Here is a 22,638-nt window from a genome sequence, read left to right on the forward strand (position 1 = left end):
GCAATGGACCAAGATCTTTCATAGCAAATTACCTACCAATAGTGCATGTAAAGTCATGTAAAAAATCATGATTAGAACCAGTTAAGAGAATATCATCAATGTATAATAGTAAAACAAGAATACCACGAGAGCAATTACATATAAAAAGAGAGGGATCCGCCATACTACACGTAAATCCATAAGAAATAAGGAATGTACTAAATTTATCAAACCATGCACAAGAAGCTTGTTTTAAACCATAAAGGACTTTATTTAATTTGCAAACATAGGAAGAAAGAGTGGGATCAATAAAACCTGGAGGTTGTTCTATAAAGACTGACTCCTTGAGATAACCATGGAGGAATGCATATTTTACGTCAAGTTGGCGAAGATCCCATTGATTGACAATGGCTAAGCTGATGACAATTCGTATGGTGCCAGGTTTGATAACAGGGGAGAACGTCTCATTGTAGTCGACACCATCGATTTGATGAAAACCTTTAGCGACAAGACATGCTTTTAGACAGTCAAGAGTGCTGTCTGCCGTGAGTTTGGTCTTGAAGACCCATTTGCATCCAACTACTTGTATATCAGGGAATCGAGGAAAAAGAGTCCATGTGTTGTTTGCATGAAGAGCTTGTAATTCATCACGCATCGCCTTAGACCATCCGGCATGATTTAGTGCGAAGCGGACTGTTTTTGGTGACCTTCCTAAACTTTTGTCCATGCATCAAACTAGGTTTCCCGGTGATTTTCATATCTCTTCCTTGTGAATTCAAGTCAGTTATAGGCTTATGACCTTCCTGGGCATCGAGGATGTCAATAAGATAAGCACTAAATGTCAGCGATCCACCACAGCTTACTACTTTGTCCTTCTTCAAGAGCCTGCATTCCAGGAGTTTCTCGTAATCATCATAGAGCATGACCTGTGTACCAATTCACAAAGTAAGCAATAAAGACAAAAACTCTCATCCTCTAGATTCCTAGATTAACTCTTCATTTCAGTTTCTATAATCTCAATCACTACCTTCAAATTTTCAATGAAATGATTTGCATTGTTTCGTTTCAGCATTTATCATTCTCTAGAGAAACCTTAAGTTTATATGTTGAACGTTGAGCCGATAAAATATAAACTATTTAACTAAAATAATGGCAAGGGATTTAACAAATCTAAGGTGAATTTAACCTGAGAAATTTACAGTATTCTGATCTTTATACGACAATTTTACAAAAATATGTGTTTCAAGGGGAGAAAAAGCTTATAGGATATCGATTTAACTACAAGATAAGCTCAATTTCAGATCTTAGTTTTGTTCCAGAAAATGAATTGCCGTCACATTCGAGCTCAAATTTTTCACGTAGAGCAAAAATTCCATAATAATAATAATAACAATTGGAGGGACCATCCCAACTGAAGGGTCCTGGAATGTATAAGAATGTCCATAATACAATAAAAACCAAGAAGCCCAAAGGATGGGCCCAGGGGTCATAGAGGAATAGTCAAGAAGAATTTGAAAAGAGATATGCATGGCACCACCTTGCGCCAGCTTTAACGGAAGGATAAAAATAGCAAGGAGGGATACGATTATTCAAAATCATAAGTCTTGATCCGTTCCAATAAATCCTGAATAAGATAAGTATCTATATATATAGGTAATCTTTGATAATTAAAAACTCGAATACGATCACCTCTTAACTGACTTTAGCATTGGTGTATTTGCAGGATGAGCCCCCCTCGAGTTTCATCAGTGAAGATCGGCCGAACAGTGAAAGATTGAAAGTGAAACACGTCCCTAACAACCCAGACACTCAGGTTCCGTCATGTTAAGCTTTGGGTTGCTTTAAAGACAATTCGACATTTCAACAACCTACATTTCTGATCTAAACTCCTTGTTGTACCCTATATCCATCTCCCAGTGACTCTGTTTTCCATTGTGCAGCCCATTAGATTTTATCCATTCTCCACAAACCTATCGCTCAAGAAGGCATTGTTGCGGGTTATATGGATAAAAGCAAAATGGAACTGGCTTCCTCTCCCAAGGGGACTCAAGTTTCTGATGCTGTCATACTGGATTCTCCTAAGGATGATCGACCACTAAGAGTATCCCTGCAACATTATGAATCAGGTGAAAGTGTAAGCACAAGGAAATCAAGTGAAAATATAGACATTGGGAACTCCCCTGGCCTTATGTCATCTTAAGGGTTTTAGTATACCTTTTTGCGTTTTGCCTTTTGCCTTTTGCCTTTTTTTATTTTAAAAAATAACGAGATAGATGTTGGGAATTTGGACATCCTAAATTCACCCCCCTAGGATCTACCCTTTGCAAGAATAACAAGAAAAATAGAGAAATAATAACAACACAAGAAATTTACGTGGAAACTCCAAAATATGAGAAAAACCACCACACCCAGAGAAGAAAATTCACTATGTGAAAATTGTTACAATCACATAATTTTTCTCCTCACCACACCTATAAAATTACCCCACTAGTAAAACTTTAACTTTACACCTCTTCCCCTTTTACAAAAGGTTAATAGAGGAATTTAACTAAAGTTAAAAGTTACTAGATAAGCTTTCAACTGGTGCACTTAACCATGAGGCTAAATCTCATTTTTATAGACTTGAGGATTTGCTCCTCCTTCACTTCCCACCCATGTGGGACTTAAATTAAAGGAGCAAAATAGTCAACAATCTCCACTTTGCGACTTTGACTGATCCCACAGCCAAACTCCACCTCAATGAAGATTTTCATAGCTTTTGCTAGCATGTTTCACCATAAAAGCATACTCACTCAAAATAAACCAATTCCAAACATTTCACTTCGGCCCAGGTCGAAAACAACCTTGCTGAAATTATGGTGTAACTTCCATGTTTGGCTCTTCTGGAAGTTCATTAGCCATCGACATGAATTTCCACCACACACCTTGCATCAATGCCAAACCAATGCCTGTGTGCAAACTTGTAGACCTGCTAATATTAACACATCCTCTATCATGGCAATTTTGGGAATTAGCGACCTGCCATGAGGATATACATATCTCTTTTTCCATGGAGAGAGACACAACATTAGCATCAATACCAGTATCTCCATTTACTGACTTGGAGCCACTTGCCAAATCCACTCCTTATACTAGCCGTTTCACCAGTCGCTAGTATCACTGCTGACTTCAGGGGTTGATCTGCCCTTCAACGCCTTGTGTAAACCAATTTCTCCACCTCAAATCTGATAGGATTTGAAACCATACTTTCTAACATTGCTTTGATGAATTTACCGTATAAATGAATAGCACCTCACTAAGTCAGTTCCCAGGAAAGATTGGAGGGTCACAATGGACACACTTAAAATTTTCAATCTCCTAGACAAAACCTCTTTAGACTATACATATCCACACTACCACACCAAAACTCCATCTCACAAAAAGAACCTAATGGTTCTGATACCAATTGTTGGAAATTTAGACCTCCCAAATTTACCCCCTAGGATTTACCCTTTGCAGTAATAACAAGAAAAATAGAGAAATAATAACAACACAAGAAATTTACGTGGAAACTCCAAAACAGGAGAAAAACCACTAGACCCAGAGAAGAAAATTCACTATGTGAAAAATTGTTACAATCACACAATTTTTCTCTTCACCATACCTACAAAGCTACCCCACTAGTAAAATTTTAACTTATATCTCTTCCCCTTTTACAAAAGGTTAATAGAGGAATTTAACTAAAGTCAAAAGTTACTAGATAAGCTTTCAACTGGTGCACTTAACCATGAGGCTAAACCTCATTTGTATAGACTTGAGGATTTGCTCCTCCTTCACTTCCCACCCATGTGGGACTTAAGTTAAAGGAGCAAAATAGTCAACAATCTCCACTTTGCGACTTTGACTGGTCCCACAGTCAACCTCCACCTCAATGAAGATCTTCATAGCTTCCGCTATCATACTTCACCATAAAAACATACTTACTCAGAATAAACCAATTCCAAACATTTCACTTCGGCCCATGTCGAAAACAACCTTGCTGAAAATTATGGTGTAACTTTCACGTTTGGCTCTCCTGGAAGTTCATCAGCCATCGACATGAATTTCCACCACACACCTTGCATCAATGCCAAACCAATGCCTGTGTGCAAACTTGTGGACCTGCTAACATTAACACATCTTCTATCATGGAAATTTTGGAAATTAGCGACATGCCATGAGGATATACATGTCTCTTTTTCCATGGAGAGAGACACAACATTAGCATCAATACCAGTATCTCCATTTACTGATTTGGAGCCATTTGCCGAATCCACTCCTTGTACTAGCCGTTTCACCAGTCGCTAGTATCACTGATGACTTCAGGGGTTGATCTGCCCTTCAACGCCTTGTGTAAACCAATTTCTCCACCTCAAATCTGATAGGATTTAAAACCATACTTTCTGACATTACTTTGATGAATTTACCGTAGAAATGAATAATACCTCACTAAGTCAGTTCCCAAGAAAGATTGGAGGGTCACAATAGACACACTTAAAATTTTCAATCTCCTAGACAGAACCTCTTTAGACTGTACATATCCACACTACCACACCAAAGCTCCACCCCACAAAAAGAATCTAATGGCTCTGATACCAATTGTTGGGAATTTGGACCTCCCGAATTTACTCCCCTAGGATCTACCCTTTGCAGAAATAACAAGAAAAATAGAGAAATAATAACAACACAAGAAATTTACATGGAAACTCCAAAACAGGAGAAAAACCATCAGACTCATAGAAGAAAATTCACTATGTGAAAAATTGTTACAATCACATAATTTTTCTCCTCACCACATCTACAAAGTTACCCTACTAGTAAAACTTTAACTTTACACCTCTTCCCATTTTACAAAAGGTTAATAGAGGAATTTAACTAAAGTCAAAACTTACTAGATAAGTTTTCAACTGGTGCACTTAACCATGAGGCTAAACCTCATTTTTATAGATTTGAGGATTTGCTCCTCCTTCACTTCCCACCCATGTGGGACTTAAGTTAAAGGAGCAAAATAGTCAACAATAGATAACTTGATCTTGAATGAATTCTGCAGCTATATCAAGTGAATTGTCCAAGGGTGTCGATCCTGGAAATTCCCATCAGGTCGGGTCATAAATCTACTTATTTTCTCTAATAGCAACTTTTCTACTTCTATGTGGATCCTACACCATTTAGCCTACGCTGTATTGGATAAATATATTTTTTCTGTCCAGTCCAAATGGAATGCAGATTGTTACATTAGATGAAGCCAGCACTAATGTTGCAGTAAGCCTTTAAGAATATGAATCAAAGGTGGAAAAGGATTCATGTAGGATTCATGGAGATTTTTCAGAGCTAAAACTCCAAGGCAAGCATATTACTCATAGCAGGTTGCATTAGAAAAAATTCTATCTACCATTACTCTTAAGATTTTTTGATGTGAAATTGATTGGGGGGTCCACAACAAGACAATGACATCCAAAAATCCGCATCAAACACATACTAATTGAGATTAAGTAGTATGTGTGTAAGCATACAGGTCAGAAAGCGCATACGTCAGACATTTAGCAACAGGGTTCAGATTTCCTTTCATGTTCAAGGCTCGTTGTTAAGGATATGAGATGAACCACTTTTGTCTCCCAGAGTTCTGTCCGGGAAAACGACGACGGTTTCCTTGTTAAGTCAGTCTAATGTTACCACACCACACAACCATACTTTTAACATACTTTTTTTTAAATTTTTTTAAATTTTTTTCTTTTATCAAATGTTTGGTATATAGATAATGAGTAAAAAAATTAATTAGTTTAAAAAAAATTTGAAAAAAAAAATATAATGTAAACTTATGTGTAGCAAAATTCAAATAAAAATTGTCATTGATTTGAAGCAAATTACCGAAGGGTCCGCCAGCAATGCAAAGAATCCAAAGATTGCGTTCCCGGCCCAGGCCCAAGTTCCCTGCGGGCAACCCCACCGGGAGTTAAACGACGCCGTCTATTCGACCAAGCGAACGAAGGGAATTCTTATACGCAAGCTGTTCCCGCCATTGGGAAACTTCGAAAAATTTCACCCTCTCTCTCTCTCTCTCGATTGTTCGAGTTTTGAACTTATTGTGTGAAAGATTGGCTCTCTTCTAATTTTTTACGACAGCAATGGCGGATGTGAAGAGATGGACGGTGACCTACACGAAGCAATTGACACAGAAGCGCAAAGTTTACCAAGACGGTTTCTTAGAGCTCCAAACCTCTACCGACAAGGTATTCTTTCACTTTCGTTTAATTCTTCGTACTGTAACTATTATTATTGTTATTATTATTATTATTATGAAATTTTTGCTCTACGAGAAAAATTTGAGCTCGAATGTGACGGCAATTCATTTTCTGGAACAAAACTAAGATCTGAAATTGAGTTTATCTTGTAGTTAAATCGATCTGAAATTGAATTTATCTTGTAGTTAAATCGATTTCCTATAAGCTTTTTCTCCCCTTGAAACATTCTCATATTTTTGTAAAATTGTCGTATACTGTAAATTTCTCAGGTTAAATTCACCTTAGAGTTGTTAAATCCCTTTCCATTATTTAGTTAAATAGTTTATATTTTATCAGCTCAGCGTTCAACATATAAAATTAAGGTTTCTCTGGAGAATGATAAATGCTGAGACGAAACAATTCAAATCATTTCATTGAAAATTTGAAGGTAGTGATTAAGATTATAGAAACTGAAATGAAGAGTTAATCTAGGAATCTAGAGGATGAGATTTTTTTTCTTTATTGCTTACTTTGTGAATTGGTACACAGGTCATGCTCTATGATGATTACGAGAAACTCCTGGAATGCAGGCTCCTGAAGAAGGACGAAGTAGTAAGCTGTGGTGGATCGCTGACATTTAGTGCTTATCTTATTGACATCCTCGATGCCCAGGAGGGTCATAAGCCTATAACTGACTTGAATTCACAAGGAAGAGATATGAAAATCACCGGGAAACCTAGTTTGATGCATCGACAAAAGTTAAGGAACCGTTCGGTTTCTTCTGGTATCACCTTAAATCTATTCTTTAAAGTTGTTTATGTTTTTGCTCAAGAGCTTTTGGGTCAAAAAGCTCAGTCATATTTTGGTGTTCCTTTCTCAAAGTTTTTTTTGGTCTTTTTTATTTTTTACTTTCTCTAACTTATTCCAATTTTTACTCTTATGTTCATAAGATAGGCAGAATTATGAGGAGAAGAAGAACAAAGCATGGCAAACTTTGAGCCCGTCACGCAAAATCATCAGAGGTTAGACGACAGCATTTGCCAAGTAAACTTCTTGTAAAATATCCAGCTCAGGAACTCGGATGCTATTCAATCTATCATTTGCTTTTCCAGTAAAAATGGTACTTGTTTGAGTCACTCACATCTAAATATTCCTCAGATAAAAAGCGCATTTTGCCTAACATTAGCATTGTGTGTATATGAGCCTATCGCCTGCATACTCTGAAATTTGCTTGCCTCTCAGAGTTTAAGAAGAGCGAAGTGCAAAAGTATCAAGCACCGCAGACTAGTCCAGATACAACAAAACCAAGTACAACAGGTTAGTTTGTAAATCTGGCTGATGTACCTTTAGTGGACAAATTTTTTAATGCATTTCAAATATGACTTTTTCCCTTTGGAGAATGTCTTATGAAATGCCGGAGCATTGTATAATTGTGTCATTAGCTATACTTGAAGTGTTTGATTGTTTGTCTAATTGATGCTTGTTGCTTAATGTTTCGTGCTTCTAGGGATTCATTGCATTCTGTCCTGTTTCTTTTTCCTAGTTTTGTTTTACCTGTTAACATGTTCCCTTTTGCAATGTAGAATGGCATGCTCTGTATACCACACAAGTAACTCAAAAGGCCAAAAAGTATCACGATGGCTGCTTACAACTTGTAACACGTGGATCCCTAGGGAGGCAGGTTGGCTTTGCCATTTCTTTTTAATATCTTCTTCACCAGCCAATCATCTTGTTTGTTGACCTGAATAAGTAAAACATTATATAACACCCATTCTCTAGGTCCATTTTAAATCTTTTAATTTATCTTATTGACTTTCACCAACCTCAAGTCACTCAATAATGTAACTGGATATCCTTGTTTAATAATGCATGTGTTTTTCTTTAAAATAATAATAATAATAATAATAATAATAATAATAATAATAATAATAATAATTTTAATAATGCATGTGTTTGCAGAGAGGTTCACTTAATTTTGATGTCACACTTTTTTGGGGTCTCCATTCAGGTCATGCTGTTTGATGAAAGCAGGAAACTCTTAAATAGCCGATTCCTTAAGAAAGACGAAGTAATAAGATCTGGTGAATCCATACCTTTTGATTCTCATTTGGTTGAAATTGGAGAACATGAAGAAGACCGTAAGCCTCAAATCGATTTGAGTGCTCAAGGAAACAATTGCAATGTTGTCAAGGAAACCAGGACATTACATGGAAAAGGTCGGTAAGTATGAATAGTGAAATACACCAATAATGCTCATTTGGTATTTGACCAATGATTGCTATACGCAATACTCCATCCACGTAGTATTATAGTAGATTTCATTTCGGAGTTTGAAAAGAGTGAATGTACAAGTACGGGGCACCAGAGAGAAGTCCAGATGCAGCAAAACCCAGCTCAATATTTTTTCTTTTTTAAACTAACCATTTTAGTTTGTCAGTTTGCTGCTTCATTTAGAAACGTTATACTTTTTTTACCGAGCTGCTGAAGTTTTGGTTGTAAAAAAGGTTGAGCTTATCTCGCATAGTCTGTCCTCTCTCTAAAGCCAATAGCATTTCTAAACTTCTAGCCCACGTCTTGAACTGCATCACAGCAGTGGCTATGAGCCAACGTCTCGCAAAAGTTTGAATCTTCGCTCGGGCAAGAGTCTTGTGTGATGTCTCACGAATTTCCTGTGCAATGCGCTTGATTAGACGTGATGTCTAACAAACTTTTGTAAAACTCGGTCTAGGGTGGGTCTTGCAGGTGTCCGTTGAACTCCATATTTTTGCAAGTTTTGTTCCAATTTTCAACCAGGCTCACCCCATTTGTTACAACTCAATGAGACTGACTTTTGACACTTAATATGCCAATATGGTAATTTGTACATTAACAAGAGAGGTACAGTTTGGTTCTGCCGTTCCGGTTTTGGCTCTAGTCCTCTCTTTTATTTTTCATTTTGAAGTTTCTACAGATCTTATTTTGGGGAAGTTTTTCGCACAGGTCTCGATCTTCCTAATGAAAATATTTTGGACTGAATGTGCAGGAGCACTCCAGAATAATTCTTGCTCAGAAAAGGAGGGGGATTCAAATTTTAGAATCTTTACTGTTGATGAGACCAAATTAAGCAGGAGAGGCCCTACAAACAAGCCATTACGTGATGGTGCGTTAAAGATTACATAGTGCATCATTTGAAACGATATTAAGAAGTTTGAAAAGTTTTCTTCTCTTTTCCATTTGTTTCTTTTTTGTGGCTCCTTAATTTTGTTTACATAATTACAGTTTTCTGGTATCTTTCCATCCTACCTAAATTAAGAGTTTTACAAAGTTAAAAAATGTGAATGGTTCATATACTCTCAGGCCCAAGGCCACATGTATAACTTCTAATGCAATTAAAAACTATGCCTATGCTAGCCGAGTCACATTTATAGAATTTAAGCAAAACGGTATGTTGCGTTATATTCTTCTTGCTACCATATTTAAAGAGTTTTGTAAACCTCTCTTGTATTCCTCAGTGCTTTTGGAGTTGAATTGGAGGAGTAAGAGTTCTACTAAATTATGAGGCCTTGGTGCTTCCGATTCTGCCTTTCACTTCTTTAATAGTTGTTAATTGCATTATACATTCTATGAGTATTAAGGTTTGGTCTGCATGCCCTCGAATGTCCAGTGGCATCAAGCGTCATTACCCAGTCACTCAGGTTCTGTCATGTTAAGCTTTGGATTGCTTTAAAGACAATTTGACATTTCAACAAGCTACATTTCTGATCTGAACTCCTTGTTGTACCCTATATCCATCTCCCAGTGACTCTGGTTTCCATTCGTGCAGCCCATCAGATTTTATCCGTTCTCCACAAACCTACCGCTCAGGAAAGCATTGTTGCGGGTTATATGGATAAAAGCAAAATGGAACTGGCTGCCCCTCCCAAGGGGACTCAAGTTTCAGACGCTGTCATACTGGATTCTCCTAAGGATGATCGATCACTAAGAGCATCCCTACAACATCGTGAATCAGGTGAAAGTGTAAGCACGAGGAAATCAAGTGAAAATATAGACATTGGGAACTCTCCTGACCTTATGTCTTCTGAAGGCAAGTTTTAGTATACTTTTTTGCCTTTTACCTTTTTCGTTTTTTAATTTTAAAAAATAACGAGATAGATAACTTGATCTTGAATGAATTCTGCAGCTATATCAAGTGAATTGTCCAAGGGTGTCGATCCTGGAAACTCCCATCAGGTCAGGCAATAACTCTACTTATTTTCTCTAATAGCAACTTTTCTACTTCTATGTGGATCCTACACCATTTAGCCTACGCTGTATTGGATAAATATATTTTATCTGTCCAGCCCGAATGGAATGCAGATTGTTACATTAGATGAAGCCAGCACTAATGTTGCAGTAAGCCTTTAAGAATATGAATCAAAGGTGGAAAAGGATTCATGTAATCAAACCCAACTGTAGGCTTTATAATGTTGAGTATGTCTGGAACCCACATACTCATGAGATGTCATAGTTAGGCTCTAATCTCTTTCTGAATTTTTATATATGCTTTTTAGTAATTTCATTTTTTATCAAACCTGTTTGTGACTGCTTCAGCTGCTTTGAAAATAATGCATATTTGTTGTCATTGTTTTGTGTAGCCTGGTTTGATCAAAATCGAAGCTGACACTCAATGGTGTGATGGTGCTTTTGCTTTTGCTGATTCGAGCTCAACTGCTAGCCCTATTGATAATGTGAGGAAGACTTCAACAGAGTATGCATGCACAGGGGAAATAGATGAAGGTCCTAGTTTTGATCTCGGATTTTGAACTTCAGCAAATACATAGAAGGAGAAAGGTGATGCCTTGTACATATTCCAGTTGATTCAAAGATCATGACCATGCGCTTCTCCTCCCATTGCTTCTGGTGATCCCTGCTCTAAAAAACAATTGAGTCACTGTTATATTTGCAACCTTCTGATATACATTCTTTCTGTTGTGATCATTCAGCTTGAAAATGTCATGATAATCACAACAATCAACATGGATAATTGTCTTGATATATGATTCAGAGATTTTAAAATGAATATCAACCATCTCGACCTACCTCTGCCAGAGAGCACCAAGATCATGATGACTAGGAGTGCATTTGACTTGATGGTTACTGAAAGCTCTTTACTTAGAATACTCGTTGAGTCAAGCTTCGAGAATTAGATGCGAGGTTTGTTGCCTAATAACACAATAATTTTAGTTCACAACTTAACTGTTCACTTGAGAATCGTTCATATATTATTATATCATTCCAGATCTTGATGGCGGAGAAAATTTGAAAGATGGTTTATAGATTATACTTATACCATTCTGAAAAAAGATATTAATCAATGTAATTAAAATCACATCCTCGTATACGAAAGGCGTTGATGATAAAAATGGCATATCAGTCACAGTCCTTGCCATGCCCATGTTCATCTATCCCTATTATCAAGACTTCAGCATCCAAATCGGAGTCAAACACAATATACATGGGTTTTATTATACCAATTGAATGGCTAGAGGCATAGCAAAAAGGCAAATGGTGAATGGACTTCTAAACCACCCCAGATGTTTGTATAATTATAGTCCTGAGTCCAAAGTCTCCACGTACAAAATATGCATAGTTTTGTTCATGCAGTTTTTCAATTCATTCAAACCAGAATTAATCAACATGAGACTTGAACATTTGAGGAAAATGCTCTGTAAAATTCCAAAAGAAAGGAAGCTATGGTGGTAGTGGTTATCTTGTATGACAGGCATGACGAGGAGCTATCAACTGCACATTGTAAAGCTATAAACTTGGAAACAAAGTGTAAATACAAATTTGAGAGTTTCAGACCAAAACAGACAAATAGGAGGCTTAAAGATAATGTTATGTTGGCCATTCAGCTTCCTATCATACTGCTTTTAGTTCCTCCAACTATTTGTATAGCATGCCTTCCTTCATGGACCTGTGCATGCTAAGCAAGGCCTTAAACAGTGGTTTGCTTTTGCTTGAATGTTTTGTAATTTCTTTTGTTCCCTCTCTTTCAACATGAATAAACGATGAAACTGGTCTCCGGGGCTCCGATGGGTGCTGCAAACAACGTGTATATTATAAGCAATATGATAGTTGTGAATGCTGTTATATATTGCCTAATGTTTATTTCAACCAGAGTACATTCAGCATTTGTAGTTTTCTGTCGTTACCCGTGGTCTGTCTGCGGAAGAGTTTATAGTAGTTAATCTGTTAGCAAGAGAACCAGAACGTATAAATGGCAATCGATGTGGGGAGACTGCTCGTTTCTCTGAGTTATGAGAGGCAAAAGAGAGAGACAATAATCAGTAAAAAGCATCTGAATCATGCATCACAATGTGTGGCATGATAGTTCCAACCACCCCCCCCCCCCCTTCACACAAAAAAAAAAAATTAATGAGAACAAAACCAATTGTACAAACCCGGTGCTTTCTTCGATGCAGCTTTTGTGAACTGAAAAGCTCCAGATCTTGAGGAGGATTGAGCAGACCACAGTGCAGAGTGCCCTTTTCTACATTGAAGTTTTGGTATAGATAGAGCATGACCTTGGAATATTCAAAGCAAAAATAAATTCATACAGTGCTGAACACTTATGATTTACCTGACTACTGCTGGAGAGGTGTCACTCAGTGTTGCTCGATCAACTTTGCCATAAATTCATAAAGACAATATAATCAGCTTTTTCCCAGTAACTTTTGTGATGGGCAGTATTAATTCTACCACTAAATATGTTAAGGTGTTTGGCCCATATAATTAAAACATAACACTTCAGTTACCAATTGCATCACCTCTCATTGTAATAAACAAAATTCCAACTAAGCTTCAAATGCAAGGATTTGGCATGCTTCCTAAACGCTAGATGAAGCAACAAGGTAGATGAAATAGTATCACCTTTGAACTGACATAAGTCTTCTTTAGCATTGTGATATTTTGGTTGAGATTGGCCAACAGCATCCATGGTTGTCCTAGCTGAACATAACAAACAATGGGCGACCACGTAACTTTTCCAAATAGGTAATGAAGTTCTTAAGGCCTACAAGCTTCAAAGGGTTGTAAATTAAGGCAGAATTAAATAGCAAAGAAGAACGTATTTGCCTGGAATAATGTACTGCTTATGATGCTTGGGAAATTTTAGAGCCAATGATTGTTGAAAAAGACCCGCGCGATCAATGAAGTATTGGCAAGTTTGAAGTCTCTATTTCCAGCAAACATTTGTAAGTGGAAAAAAGGCAAATTAAAAACAGGAAAGAGGTTGAATTCCTCTATCAGAAATTGTTCCTTGTATTGCCATATTATAGAAGCTATTTTTATTTTTGCTTGTAAGAATAAAAGAAATAGATTGTCATGCTCATGTATGTTTCAAATTCTTATACAACATTACAACTAATGATCACGTGTTCAAGGAAGGTGAATGAAGAAGTTCTTCTCATAGCCTTCATTGTAAAAAGCATCTGTTCAGGATTCTTAAACTTGCAACTTTCTTAACTCTAAACATACCTTGTAATCCAACCAAAATGTGATTCCAGGACAAGTGGCTATAGAGTGACAATTATGGCTCAGGAAAACAGGTTCTTTCATCCTCGTGCGTATTAGGGAGATAAACATGCGTCGGGGAAGTCTACTTGATACAACATATTAGAAAACTATCTTAATCTGGAATCAAAAACTAAGATTTTAGATCCAGTAATATGAAGTCAATACTTCGTGTAAGAGTTGAATCACTTGACCATATTCGCTTCTATATGCTCTAACATTGTCATCATACGATGCTCATTTCTTTCCATTTTTCTAAGGAAGCTTATATAATATTCATGTGCTGAAGGATAGAAAAATTGAAATAAAGGAGTACCTGTTCAATGCAAGAGAACCTAAGCTCAGTTCCTGATAGTTCGCAGATCTTTCCATCCAAAAGCCCATTAATCTTAAACGCCACAGAACCTAAGTGGTCCACTGTATTGACCAATGCTTTAATGGCATAATCTTGACATGTATCCACCACTCTATGGACATTATTTAATAAATAAAAAAAAAAAAAAAAGTCAACTTAATCATACCAATGTAGTAGTCAAAAGGCCAAAAGAAGATCACTACCCAATCTCTCACACAGCACATTAAGTATCTATTCATTAAACAAAAATGAAAACGAAAACGAAAACAGTCAGAAAAAACTTGGACTGACTCACATGTGTTTCTGATCTTCTTTGCTGTAAGATACTTCAAATTGCTCTGCTGCTGAGTACAACTGTTTCCTCAGATTCTTCAATTCCTAAATATATTGCATGAAATGGAAGTTCTTAATCCAATTTTGCAGGAAGCTATTTTCAAGAAAATCCAAGGATCACTAACTTAAGTGCTAAGTGGAACAGTTCAAGTTTCTAACAAATATGACAGTGTGACCCTGTGGGGTCATATTATTGCTAAATGGGTAAACAATAACAAGAGTACGAAAAGTGCTTCGAATACCCATTAAAATATCTGCTTAGTTCGAATAGATTGATAGAGAACAGACCTTGAGACTATCTGAAAAGAGCAACCTCTGCCGCATGAAGAGTTCATCATGGTGGGAAGTTTGTTGCAGCGGAGAAACAGAAGTAGAATTTCCTCTTTCCATGAAATGAGTATTTTTTGCCTGCCAAAATTACAAAAACCAAAAAAAAAAAAAAAAAAAAAAACTCTTAAAATCGATTGACCTGTCTTTACTCCACAAAAGGAATACAAGTGCTCCTAGAAAGTCAACATCATGATTCCCTTACTTCCATTTGGTTTGGCTGAGTTCGACAATTTATAATACAGACTAAAGACTACAGTGGAGGACGTCTTTGTAGTTCTTTCACTCTCAACTCTGAACAAGCAAGCAAGAAATAGAAAGCTTGCAAGTCTAGTTTTCTAATATGAATTGAAATAATGAATCTTGGGTTGTTAAGAAAATGTTCTTCTTAATAAATACTATCGAAATAATTCAAGACCCAGAACTTTATGCCCGTTGCCCCTTGGAGATGAAAGTATTTTCTCGAGATCCACATAATGCCAAAATATTATTTCATTTGGTGCATACCGTATTAAAGTCATTAACTCATGCTGCAAATATCTCTATATATTTAGATAGCGAATGAGATACTGACCAATAATGACAGCTCTAAATTTTTTTTAAAAAATCATATCAAATTCACAGTCGTTCCTAATGCCGGTGGTTCCCAACTCCATGACTGTTGCCATACTGCATTCATGTCCTGTACCACCTTTTAATACACTCTTTCAATCCTACGTGCATAATGCCAAGCTATAAAATTTGGAGAATAGGGGAGAGGTGGGGGGACAGAGGCCCAATAAGTGCATATTTACTTTCTTCAGAAAAGAAAAAAGTTCACATCAACTCTGCAGTAAAAAAGGGTAAATGTTCATATTATTTCTGCAAAGATCAGAGAATGAAACTTCACTCAAGACTGCGTTCCCCTTTTTTTTCTCTAATCACTTTATATAAACCAAAGAACAAAGACATAAATATTTTTGAAGTTTTTCTGAGTTTTCTAATCAACCTGGCAGAAAGGGTAGAAGGGTCACATGAATACAAGAAAGAACCCAGAACGAGAGATGAGATGAAAAGTGTGTGTGTATATATATAGACCTGGGTCATCTTCGATCGTGATCTAGGACTGCAATCTAAGTGAAGCTCGGGACTCTAAATAGGCTTCCAAATGCTCAAAGAGACCACAGCATAAGTCATGGATTATCATTCATGGTATATTATTTCTTTTTCTCTGGCATAGTAACTCTAAAGGCATAAACAGCAGAAGATAGTGGGAACTTTTTCCTCAAAACTGCACTGAGAGAGAGAGAGAGTACGAATTTGTGAATTATTGAGGGAAGTGACGAAGATCAACACCCGGACTAGGATAAGGCAGATGATCAATGAGAACCATTTGAATTGAAGTAAATGTAATAAATCAGCATATGTACAGATGTCTTACCTGCGTACTCTGTAATTTCTGTTAAACTGCAGTGCAGAGAATAACTGTTATTCAGAAATGGGGCAGGAGGGCCTGAATAAATACAACATAACGACCAGACAAATGTTAAGCCATGTCGTTGCGTGACCACTTTCAAAACTGGGACCCCCCTATTGAAGGAAAAGAATATCTCAATAATCACATCATTCATGGAGTTAAACAGCTTTGCCTGCACAGATTTTAATTAATCTGCAGCTCTTCTTTGAGTTTTGAGTGTTGTCATGCCTGTAGGAATTAAAAACTCACTTATTTAATCACTAAAAATGCGCTAAAAGTTTAAGTAGTCTTGAAGTTTTAATGATGTTAGATTAGACTGATTTTTGAAGTTAACAAAGTGGTGCAAACTTCCAAGTTGAGAAATCCAACAGTTTAGGTAAAAGATTGGAATAGAGGAAAAAGGGGTATATATGAAGTATGAGGTGAGAGGAAAATCATGAAATTCAATAATGGGGTCGTTGAGGATTGTTTGCCTCAAGATTGGATTTATATTATATAAAAAATAGGGTCATTAACGATTCTATATCAGTAGGTTGGATTTACATGATGTAAGTATAATGATATTTTCTTCAATCGATATAGATAATAGCGAGTCACCATCACTTTTTAATGGCCACAATTCAACAGCATTTAGGTGTCGGTCATACACTTCTTGTCTCCATCTATCTTAGATGGGAAGTCTATTTAAGAGGTCCATGTGAGTCCAATTAATAAGCAAATCCAGCTTTATAGACCATTGAACTCAGCTAGAGAATATCTGACGTGCATATAAGGCATCTCTCTTTAAGCCTACATTTTCGTGGGGCATCTTGCTCACCATCCATAAATGAGTCTAGGTACATAGGTACGATGGAAAAGATTTATAGGTGATATAAATATTTAATATTATGATATATAATTTATAAATTCTATGATGTAAATCATCCATAACCGATTCAACATCTTAAATATTTTCCCAGCCAGTGAAATTGCAAATTCAGAAAATAATATCCACTTTTAAGAAATGAAAATGTACTGAACCCTAAGCAATGATGAATGGCATTGCCAAGAGACATGCTGAAAATATGTGCCACTGAAGTGGTCGGATTCAGATACAAAACTGAAAGAATTTTTAAAGTCTAGCACTGTATTGGTAAAAAGAAAATTTCAAATAGCAGAATCGGTATCAGCTGTTGGGGGTATTGTAATCCATAGCAGATTAATAACCATTGGCAGTTGGCTCTGTTTACACAATCCGCTCCAACTCTCTTGCATAACTGAGCGTCTGGTTGATCAGTTGCAGAGAAGGTATTTCCTTGCAAGGTGCAGATTCTTTTGCCTTCTGGAAATATACAAGCTTATTCTTCATCTCCCACTCAGGATGGTCCTGCATTCATGTAACGGATTATGCGAGTGTAAAATTGAAGGAAGAAAATATATTTGATTTATGGTAGAAAGGGCGTCTTAACTAGTTGTAACATGGCAAGTTTGGATATGGCATTCCCACAGAAAGCGAAACAAGTTCACCATCGACTTGAAAATTGTAGATATAAGAGATTAAGTATACGACTACCAAGTTGATCAGTAATATGAATCATTGACAATAATGAGTACCTCTTTGACGTATTCCAAGAGTTCTTGGTTAGAAGAGAACAGCAACATTTGTTGTGCATCATTAATCGAAAGATAATCATATGCCTTCTCGCTACATCCAGCTATTTCATCTCTGGAAGCGACAGAAAAAATATATAAATAAAGGCCTCAAAATTGTTTTTGCTAAGAAGAAAGGCCTAAACATTAAACATATTCTACTGCATAAATACAAACCTACAAATTAAAAACTGATGGGAGTTAGATGAAAAAGCTTAGCAGTTCAATCAATCACATATATCCAGAATTCTAAAGATTGGTTTTCATGTAATACTTCACAGCCGTAAATTATACTGGAATGTAATTCAGAATGAGTAATTAACTTACAATATAAAAACGAGTTCGTTCTTAACTTTCTTGTAAGCAGTTTTTTTTCTTAATCACTCACTAATTCTAATTCATCTTATCCAGCAATCACCAAAGATGGAATTAACTAAATTACCTCACTGTCTTTGCCAGAAGATCCATGAAGTAGACGTAAGTCTCATGGGGCACCATTTGTCGAGCACTCAACACACGGTTGTAAGCCCCTTCCATGAAGGATTGCTCCAACTCCACTGCATGCTTGATGCAAGGATTCTCCAAAGCAGTGGGTGAAAGAAGTTCCAGTTCAGTATGAAATTCAGCAATTCTATTCTGCACAAGAAGTCTCAACAAGTTGAGACCTAAGATTGGATACTCCTGAGGCGATGATGGAAGGCAGTTGCTGCTCCAAAGGAAACAAATATTCATAAGCATACCTTAAAAAAGTAAATAATTTTGTTATCGGTAAACAAGACTTTTATTAATGAGTGAAATAGGTATTCCTTAAGAACTAAATAATAAATGAAACAGCATAAGGAGGGCTGAGTTCTAAGAAACTAAGAAAGGAGTCAACAGCAGTAACAATGTTTGATCCAGATGTTTATTACGATCTAACATTTGATTGTGTGTTTATGTACGCCCACATTTAATACATGATCGACAGGCAGTCCAGGGGACCAAGAAGCCACATGTACATGAGGGGGAGCCAAGCATTTAATACATGATCTACAGGCAGTCCAAGGGACCAAGAAGCCACATGAACATGAGGGTGAGCCCTTGTCTCCCCAAATTGAAAATTACCACTAGGAATATATTTCAATATGGTTAGTTCCACAGGGAACTTTCTCTGCAACAAATAGGGTTGCTCAATGGTCCATTTAAAATGGGCCCATTATCCAAGCCCCATCCACCCACAAGGGTAATGGGCGAATTTTTCCTCTTTTCTTAAAACCGTATGTGGACGGGCAGATTGCGGCCTAAGTTCAGCGGGTATAAATAATATACCCACCCACTAGCCAAATATACTATAATAATATAAAATATTTTCAATAAAGATATACATTAAATTTTCATTAACTTCAGAAAAACTTATAAATCCCCACATCTCTTGATTATTTAAAGTTTTCTCTTCCTCACATCTTTCTCTTTCGATCAATGCTCTGCTTCAGTCTTCATGCAGCCGCCGCCGCCACCACCACACCACGCCAACCTGCCACTCACAATGCCAGATATAATCCTCTTTTTCTTCAGTTGTCTCTTTCTATCTCCTCTCAAGTTTAGTCTTCACGTAGACACCCACAATTATGGGCCACCACACCGCTCTGCTGCCAGCTTGCCACTTGCAAAACAGGTGTACTATTTCAATCTCCTTTATCTCTCTGTCCACCCACGGTAATGAATTACACGGACGACACCCAAAATTTTACTCGGCCTGTATCTCCCCCCTTACGAACTGCCATGGATACAGATATGTTGTAGGGCTAAAATGCCCTGTGCTTAGCCCTAGCAATAAATATCTTGAAGCCTTCTAAAGGTTTTCCCTCTTCTTTTTGGTAAGTAGGATACCGATATCCTTGAACAAAGGCTATAAGAATGCTACCCAAGTACACAAAAGATACAAGAAATGCACCTAGACAACAAAAGGAAAATGGCCAAGAAAATCCCAAAAACTAAAAACACAAGAATCATGAGCATTCATCCAAAGAAAAAGACAATTGTGCAAAATAGCTCTAAGATCCTCCATTGGCTTCTCACAAACCTCAAAGCTCCAATGATTTCTCACCCATCAATGACCCACATCATACATGACAGAATCATTTTTCATAAAGTCACACTAAACAAAAGTCATGGCTTTGCAATGTGTATAAGGTTATGTGAGTGGGTACAAACATTGATTGATGGTATATAAAAAGAGCATTGCACTTCAGTATGTATTTTTTATTTTTATTTTCCTGGCTTTGCAATGTGTATAAGGTTATGTGAGTGGGTACAAACATTGATTGATGGTATATAAAAAGAGCATTGCACTTCAGTGTGTATTTTTTTTTTTTTTTTTCCTATTACCATGAATTTAGCTGGCTCCACATTCATAAGATGGTTGCCAGACACTTTTGTACCAAATACAGATTGAGACTAACACAGATGAATTAAAGGCAATATAAACTTACCCAATATCCGTGTAATATGGCTTCAATTGAAAGAAATCCCTCTCAAATGCATCTTGATCCTCAGTCTTTACACTGAGAACAACAGCATGCTCATATATATCCCCTGAAAATTCACAAGCACTATAAATCACGAGGAATAACTCAGAAACGAATAATCAAAAACAGCTACACAGAGAAGTTATAATCTGCAATATATAGATTCATCAAATACAACATTATGAGAAGTTTACATAAATACAATGCTTCAATAACATCGCGTCTTGACAAGGTAGTAAGACTTCAAACTGTATGTTAATTTAAAAATTTTATATTAACATGTATTCCTGTTCAGTAAATTGTACTTAATGTTCCAATCCACATAACATAATCAAGCATTCAATACATTAGGTACATCTATCATAGAAAATTATTGTTCTATTTTCAACTGATAGATGGTGCTATTGTACAAGAGCTTAATACTTTTCATGACTCAAGTGATGATGCAACTATGGATGACCCCATCGACATTACCAGCAATTAAGAGATTACAACTTTTCTTATTAAAGCCTAAGGGTTATACTTATTAAAGCCTAAGGGATATAAAGATAATTGAAACATAAAAATAAAGTGTAATAAGCAGAAAAACTTTCACATAGAAAATTGACACCAAATATTGAAGTGTATAAATTTCATGATTGCATCACAGGCAAAAAATTGACATTATCAAAACCCATAGGACAGCGAAACAAATGCAATACCAATAACAAGGAAGAAAAAAAAAAAACAACGAGAAATGACCAAAGGATGTTACTTGCTACGCTTAATTCATGGACCGCATTAGGCGCTTCTTCAAACAGTGGTGGGAGGCTTCTGAATTGTGTCAGCAAGACCTGGAAAATGAAAACAAGAGAAAAATCCAACTAACTGAGATATTATCCATCGAAAAAAAGGGTTTCAGTTTATGCATGCGCTCAATAAATTACAACAAGCTTATCATGCTTGATCTCATCATAGATAACATCCAACAGAATTCCAAAAGCTCCAAACTAAGCCCAAGTGGCACTCTCATCTGGCCTTCTAGCAATGACACAAAGAAATATCATCAACACTTAATGCTTCAACCTCCACCATAGCAACCAAAAGGCAAAAACTGAAACAAAAATATGGCTACCGAAATAAAGAATAGGTTAGGTCCGAAATCCACAGTTCACTAGGCCATAGATAAAACTGCGGACAACGCGGCCAAAAATCTTGGGTAATACTGAAAGGGTATATGCATTAACTATAAGCTCAAACTGCACCAATTCTTCCAACTTATTCAATCAAATAGAACATAGAGCGAATAATGCATGCAACACCACACCGAAAGCCCTAATTATATCCCAAGCTCCCAATGCTTTCTAATATAAATTTGGATCCAGATTGTGCAAATCCGTTATAGCCATTACCCTCAAACCCCCAAAACACAAATCAACTGTTATTTCCAACTGGAAAAGACGAGGCACATCAACCCAGAAAACCCAGGGGGATATTAAGCGACATGTAACGGTATTTGACACGGAAACTGAGGTTTTTTTTTTCGGAATGGTGTACCTTGAGTTGTGAGAGGAGTCTGCTGCAGGTATCGAATTCGTGCCTGACGAACGCGGCTTTGAAGCGCTCAAAGAGCTGCGAGACCTCTGCGAGCTTCGGATCCATCCTATGTGACTCCGCGTTGTTGATGTCGTTTCTCCTTCTACTTTACCCCTTGTCTTCTCTCCCGTCAATGTGCTTAAAGCTGACTGCTTTTTCTATCTTTGCTTGTTGCCGAAGAAGTTTGGAATTCCCACTGTTTTTGGTTCATTTGTTTTTTTTTCCGAGAAATGATATTTGCCGTATAAGTCATTTTAAAAAAAAAAGAATTAATATAAAATTTATATAAAAAAAAATTTGTTGTAAAATAACATTGTAAAATTGTATGACCACCTTGAGCTAGAAGTCAAATGCACAGTGCATAGTGCCAGCATAGTATTGCATAGTAACTGGCATAGTAAATGGCCGACATCACACAGTGTGCATAGTGCCAGCATAGTACTGCATAGTAACTAGCATAGTAAATGGCCGACATCGCACAGTGCGCATAGTGCCAGTATAGTACTGCATAGTAACTGGCATAGTAAATGGCCGACATCGCACAGTGCATAGTGCCAGCATAGTACTGCATAGTAACTGGCATAGTACATATGCATAGTACTGCATAGTAACTGGCATAGTTCCCTTTGTACGCCTATATATATCGTTGAATTCTTTAAGAAATTCATAAGTTTCATAACTTCTCTGAGTTCTATCTCTCTCTCT

At 36.8% G+C, this 22,638-nt stretch overlaps 3 protein-coding genes across 6 annotated transcripts; 1 reads left to right on the forward strand and 2 right to left on the reverse strand.

The window, feature by feature from the left end:
• Window positions 1–5,996: 5,996 nt before the first annotated feature.
• LOC122281114 lies at window positions 5,997–11,256 on the forward strand. Of its 2 annotated transcripts, XR_006230155.1 has the most exons (11): window positions 5,997–6,227; window positions 6,768–7,002; window positions 7,169–7,240; window positions 7,461–7,535; window positions 7,802–7,899; window positions 8,227–8,434; window positions 9,241–9,357; window positions 10,021–10,281; window positions 10,378–10,427; window positions 10,832–11,096; window positions 11,180–11,256. XR_006230155.1 is itself a non-coding variant. In XM_043092384.1 (10 exons), the coding sequence occupies exons 1-10, from the start codon at window positions 6,123–6,125 to the stop codon at window positions 10,997–10,999; spliced, it is 1,389 nt and encodes a 462-aa protein (XP_042948318.1). In that variant the 5' UTR covers window positions 5,997–6,122; the 3' UTR covers window positions 11,000–11,256. The 2 variants fall into 2 exon arrangements, 1 of the variants encoding a protein (XP_042948318.1); XM_043092384.1 differs by having other exon boundaries at window positions 10,832–11,256.
• A 709-nt stretch (window positions 11,257–11,965) lies between these two features.
• LOC122281115 (protein ABIL2-like) lies at window positions 11,966–16,351 on the reverse strand. Of its 3 annotated transcripts, none has more exons than XM_043092387.1 (10): window positions 16,187–16,351; window positions 14,728–14,847; window positions 14,402–14,484; window positions 14,068–14,218; window positions 13,314–13,413; window positions 13,110–13,187; window positions 12,820–12,862; window positions 12,641–12,729; window positions 12,392–12,489; window positions 11,966–12,278 (listed from the first exon to the last, which is right to left on the reverse strand). In XM_043092387.1, exons 2-10 carry the CDS (start codon window positions 14,827–14,829, stop codon window positions 12,123–12,125), a joined length of 900 nt encoding a protein of 299 aa, XP_042948321.1. In that variant the 5' UTR covers window positions 14,830–14,847; window positions 16,187–16,351; the 3' UTR covers window positions 11,966–12,122. The 3 variants fall into 3 exon arrangements, with proteins under 3 accessions (XP_042948321.1, XP_042948319.1, XP_042948320.1); XM_043092385.1 differs by lacking the exon at window positions 16,187–16,351 and adding an exon at window positions 15,844–16,124; XM_043092386.1 differs by lacking the exon at window positions 16,187–16,351 and adding an exon at window positions 14,972–15,320.
• An 846-nt stretch (window positions 16,352–17,197) lies between these two features.
• LOC122281117 (26S proteasome non-ATPase regulatory subunit 8 homolog A-like) lies at window positions 17,198–22,157 on the reverse strand. The gene is made up of 6 exons (XM_043092388.1): window positions 21,895–22,157; window positions 21,113–21,191; window positions 20,323–20,425; window positions 18,294–18,557; window positions 17,816–17,927; window positions 17,198–17,588 (listed from the first exon to the last, which is right to left on the reverse strand). The coding sequence occupies exons 1-6, from the start codon at window positions 21,997–21,999 to the stop codon at window positions 17,448–17,450; spliced, it is 804 nt and encodes a 267-aa protein (XP_042948322.1). The 5' UTR covers window positions 22,000–22,157; the 3' UTR covers window positions 17,198–17,447.
• Between the last annotated feature and the right edge of the window lie 481 nt (window positions 22,158–22,638).

Source organism: Carya illinoinensis, chromosome 11 (assembly GCF_018687715.1).
Source record: "Carya illinoinensis cultivar Pawnee chromosome 11, C.illinoinensisPawnee_v1, whole genome shotgun sequence".
Lineage (NCBI taxonomy): Eukaryota > Viridiplantae > Streptophyta > Magnoliopsida > Fagales > Juglandaceae > Carya > Carya illinoinensis.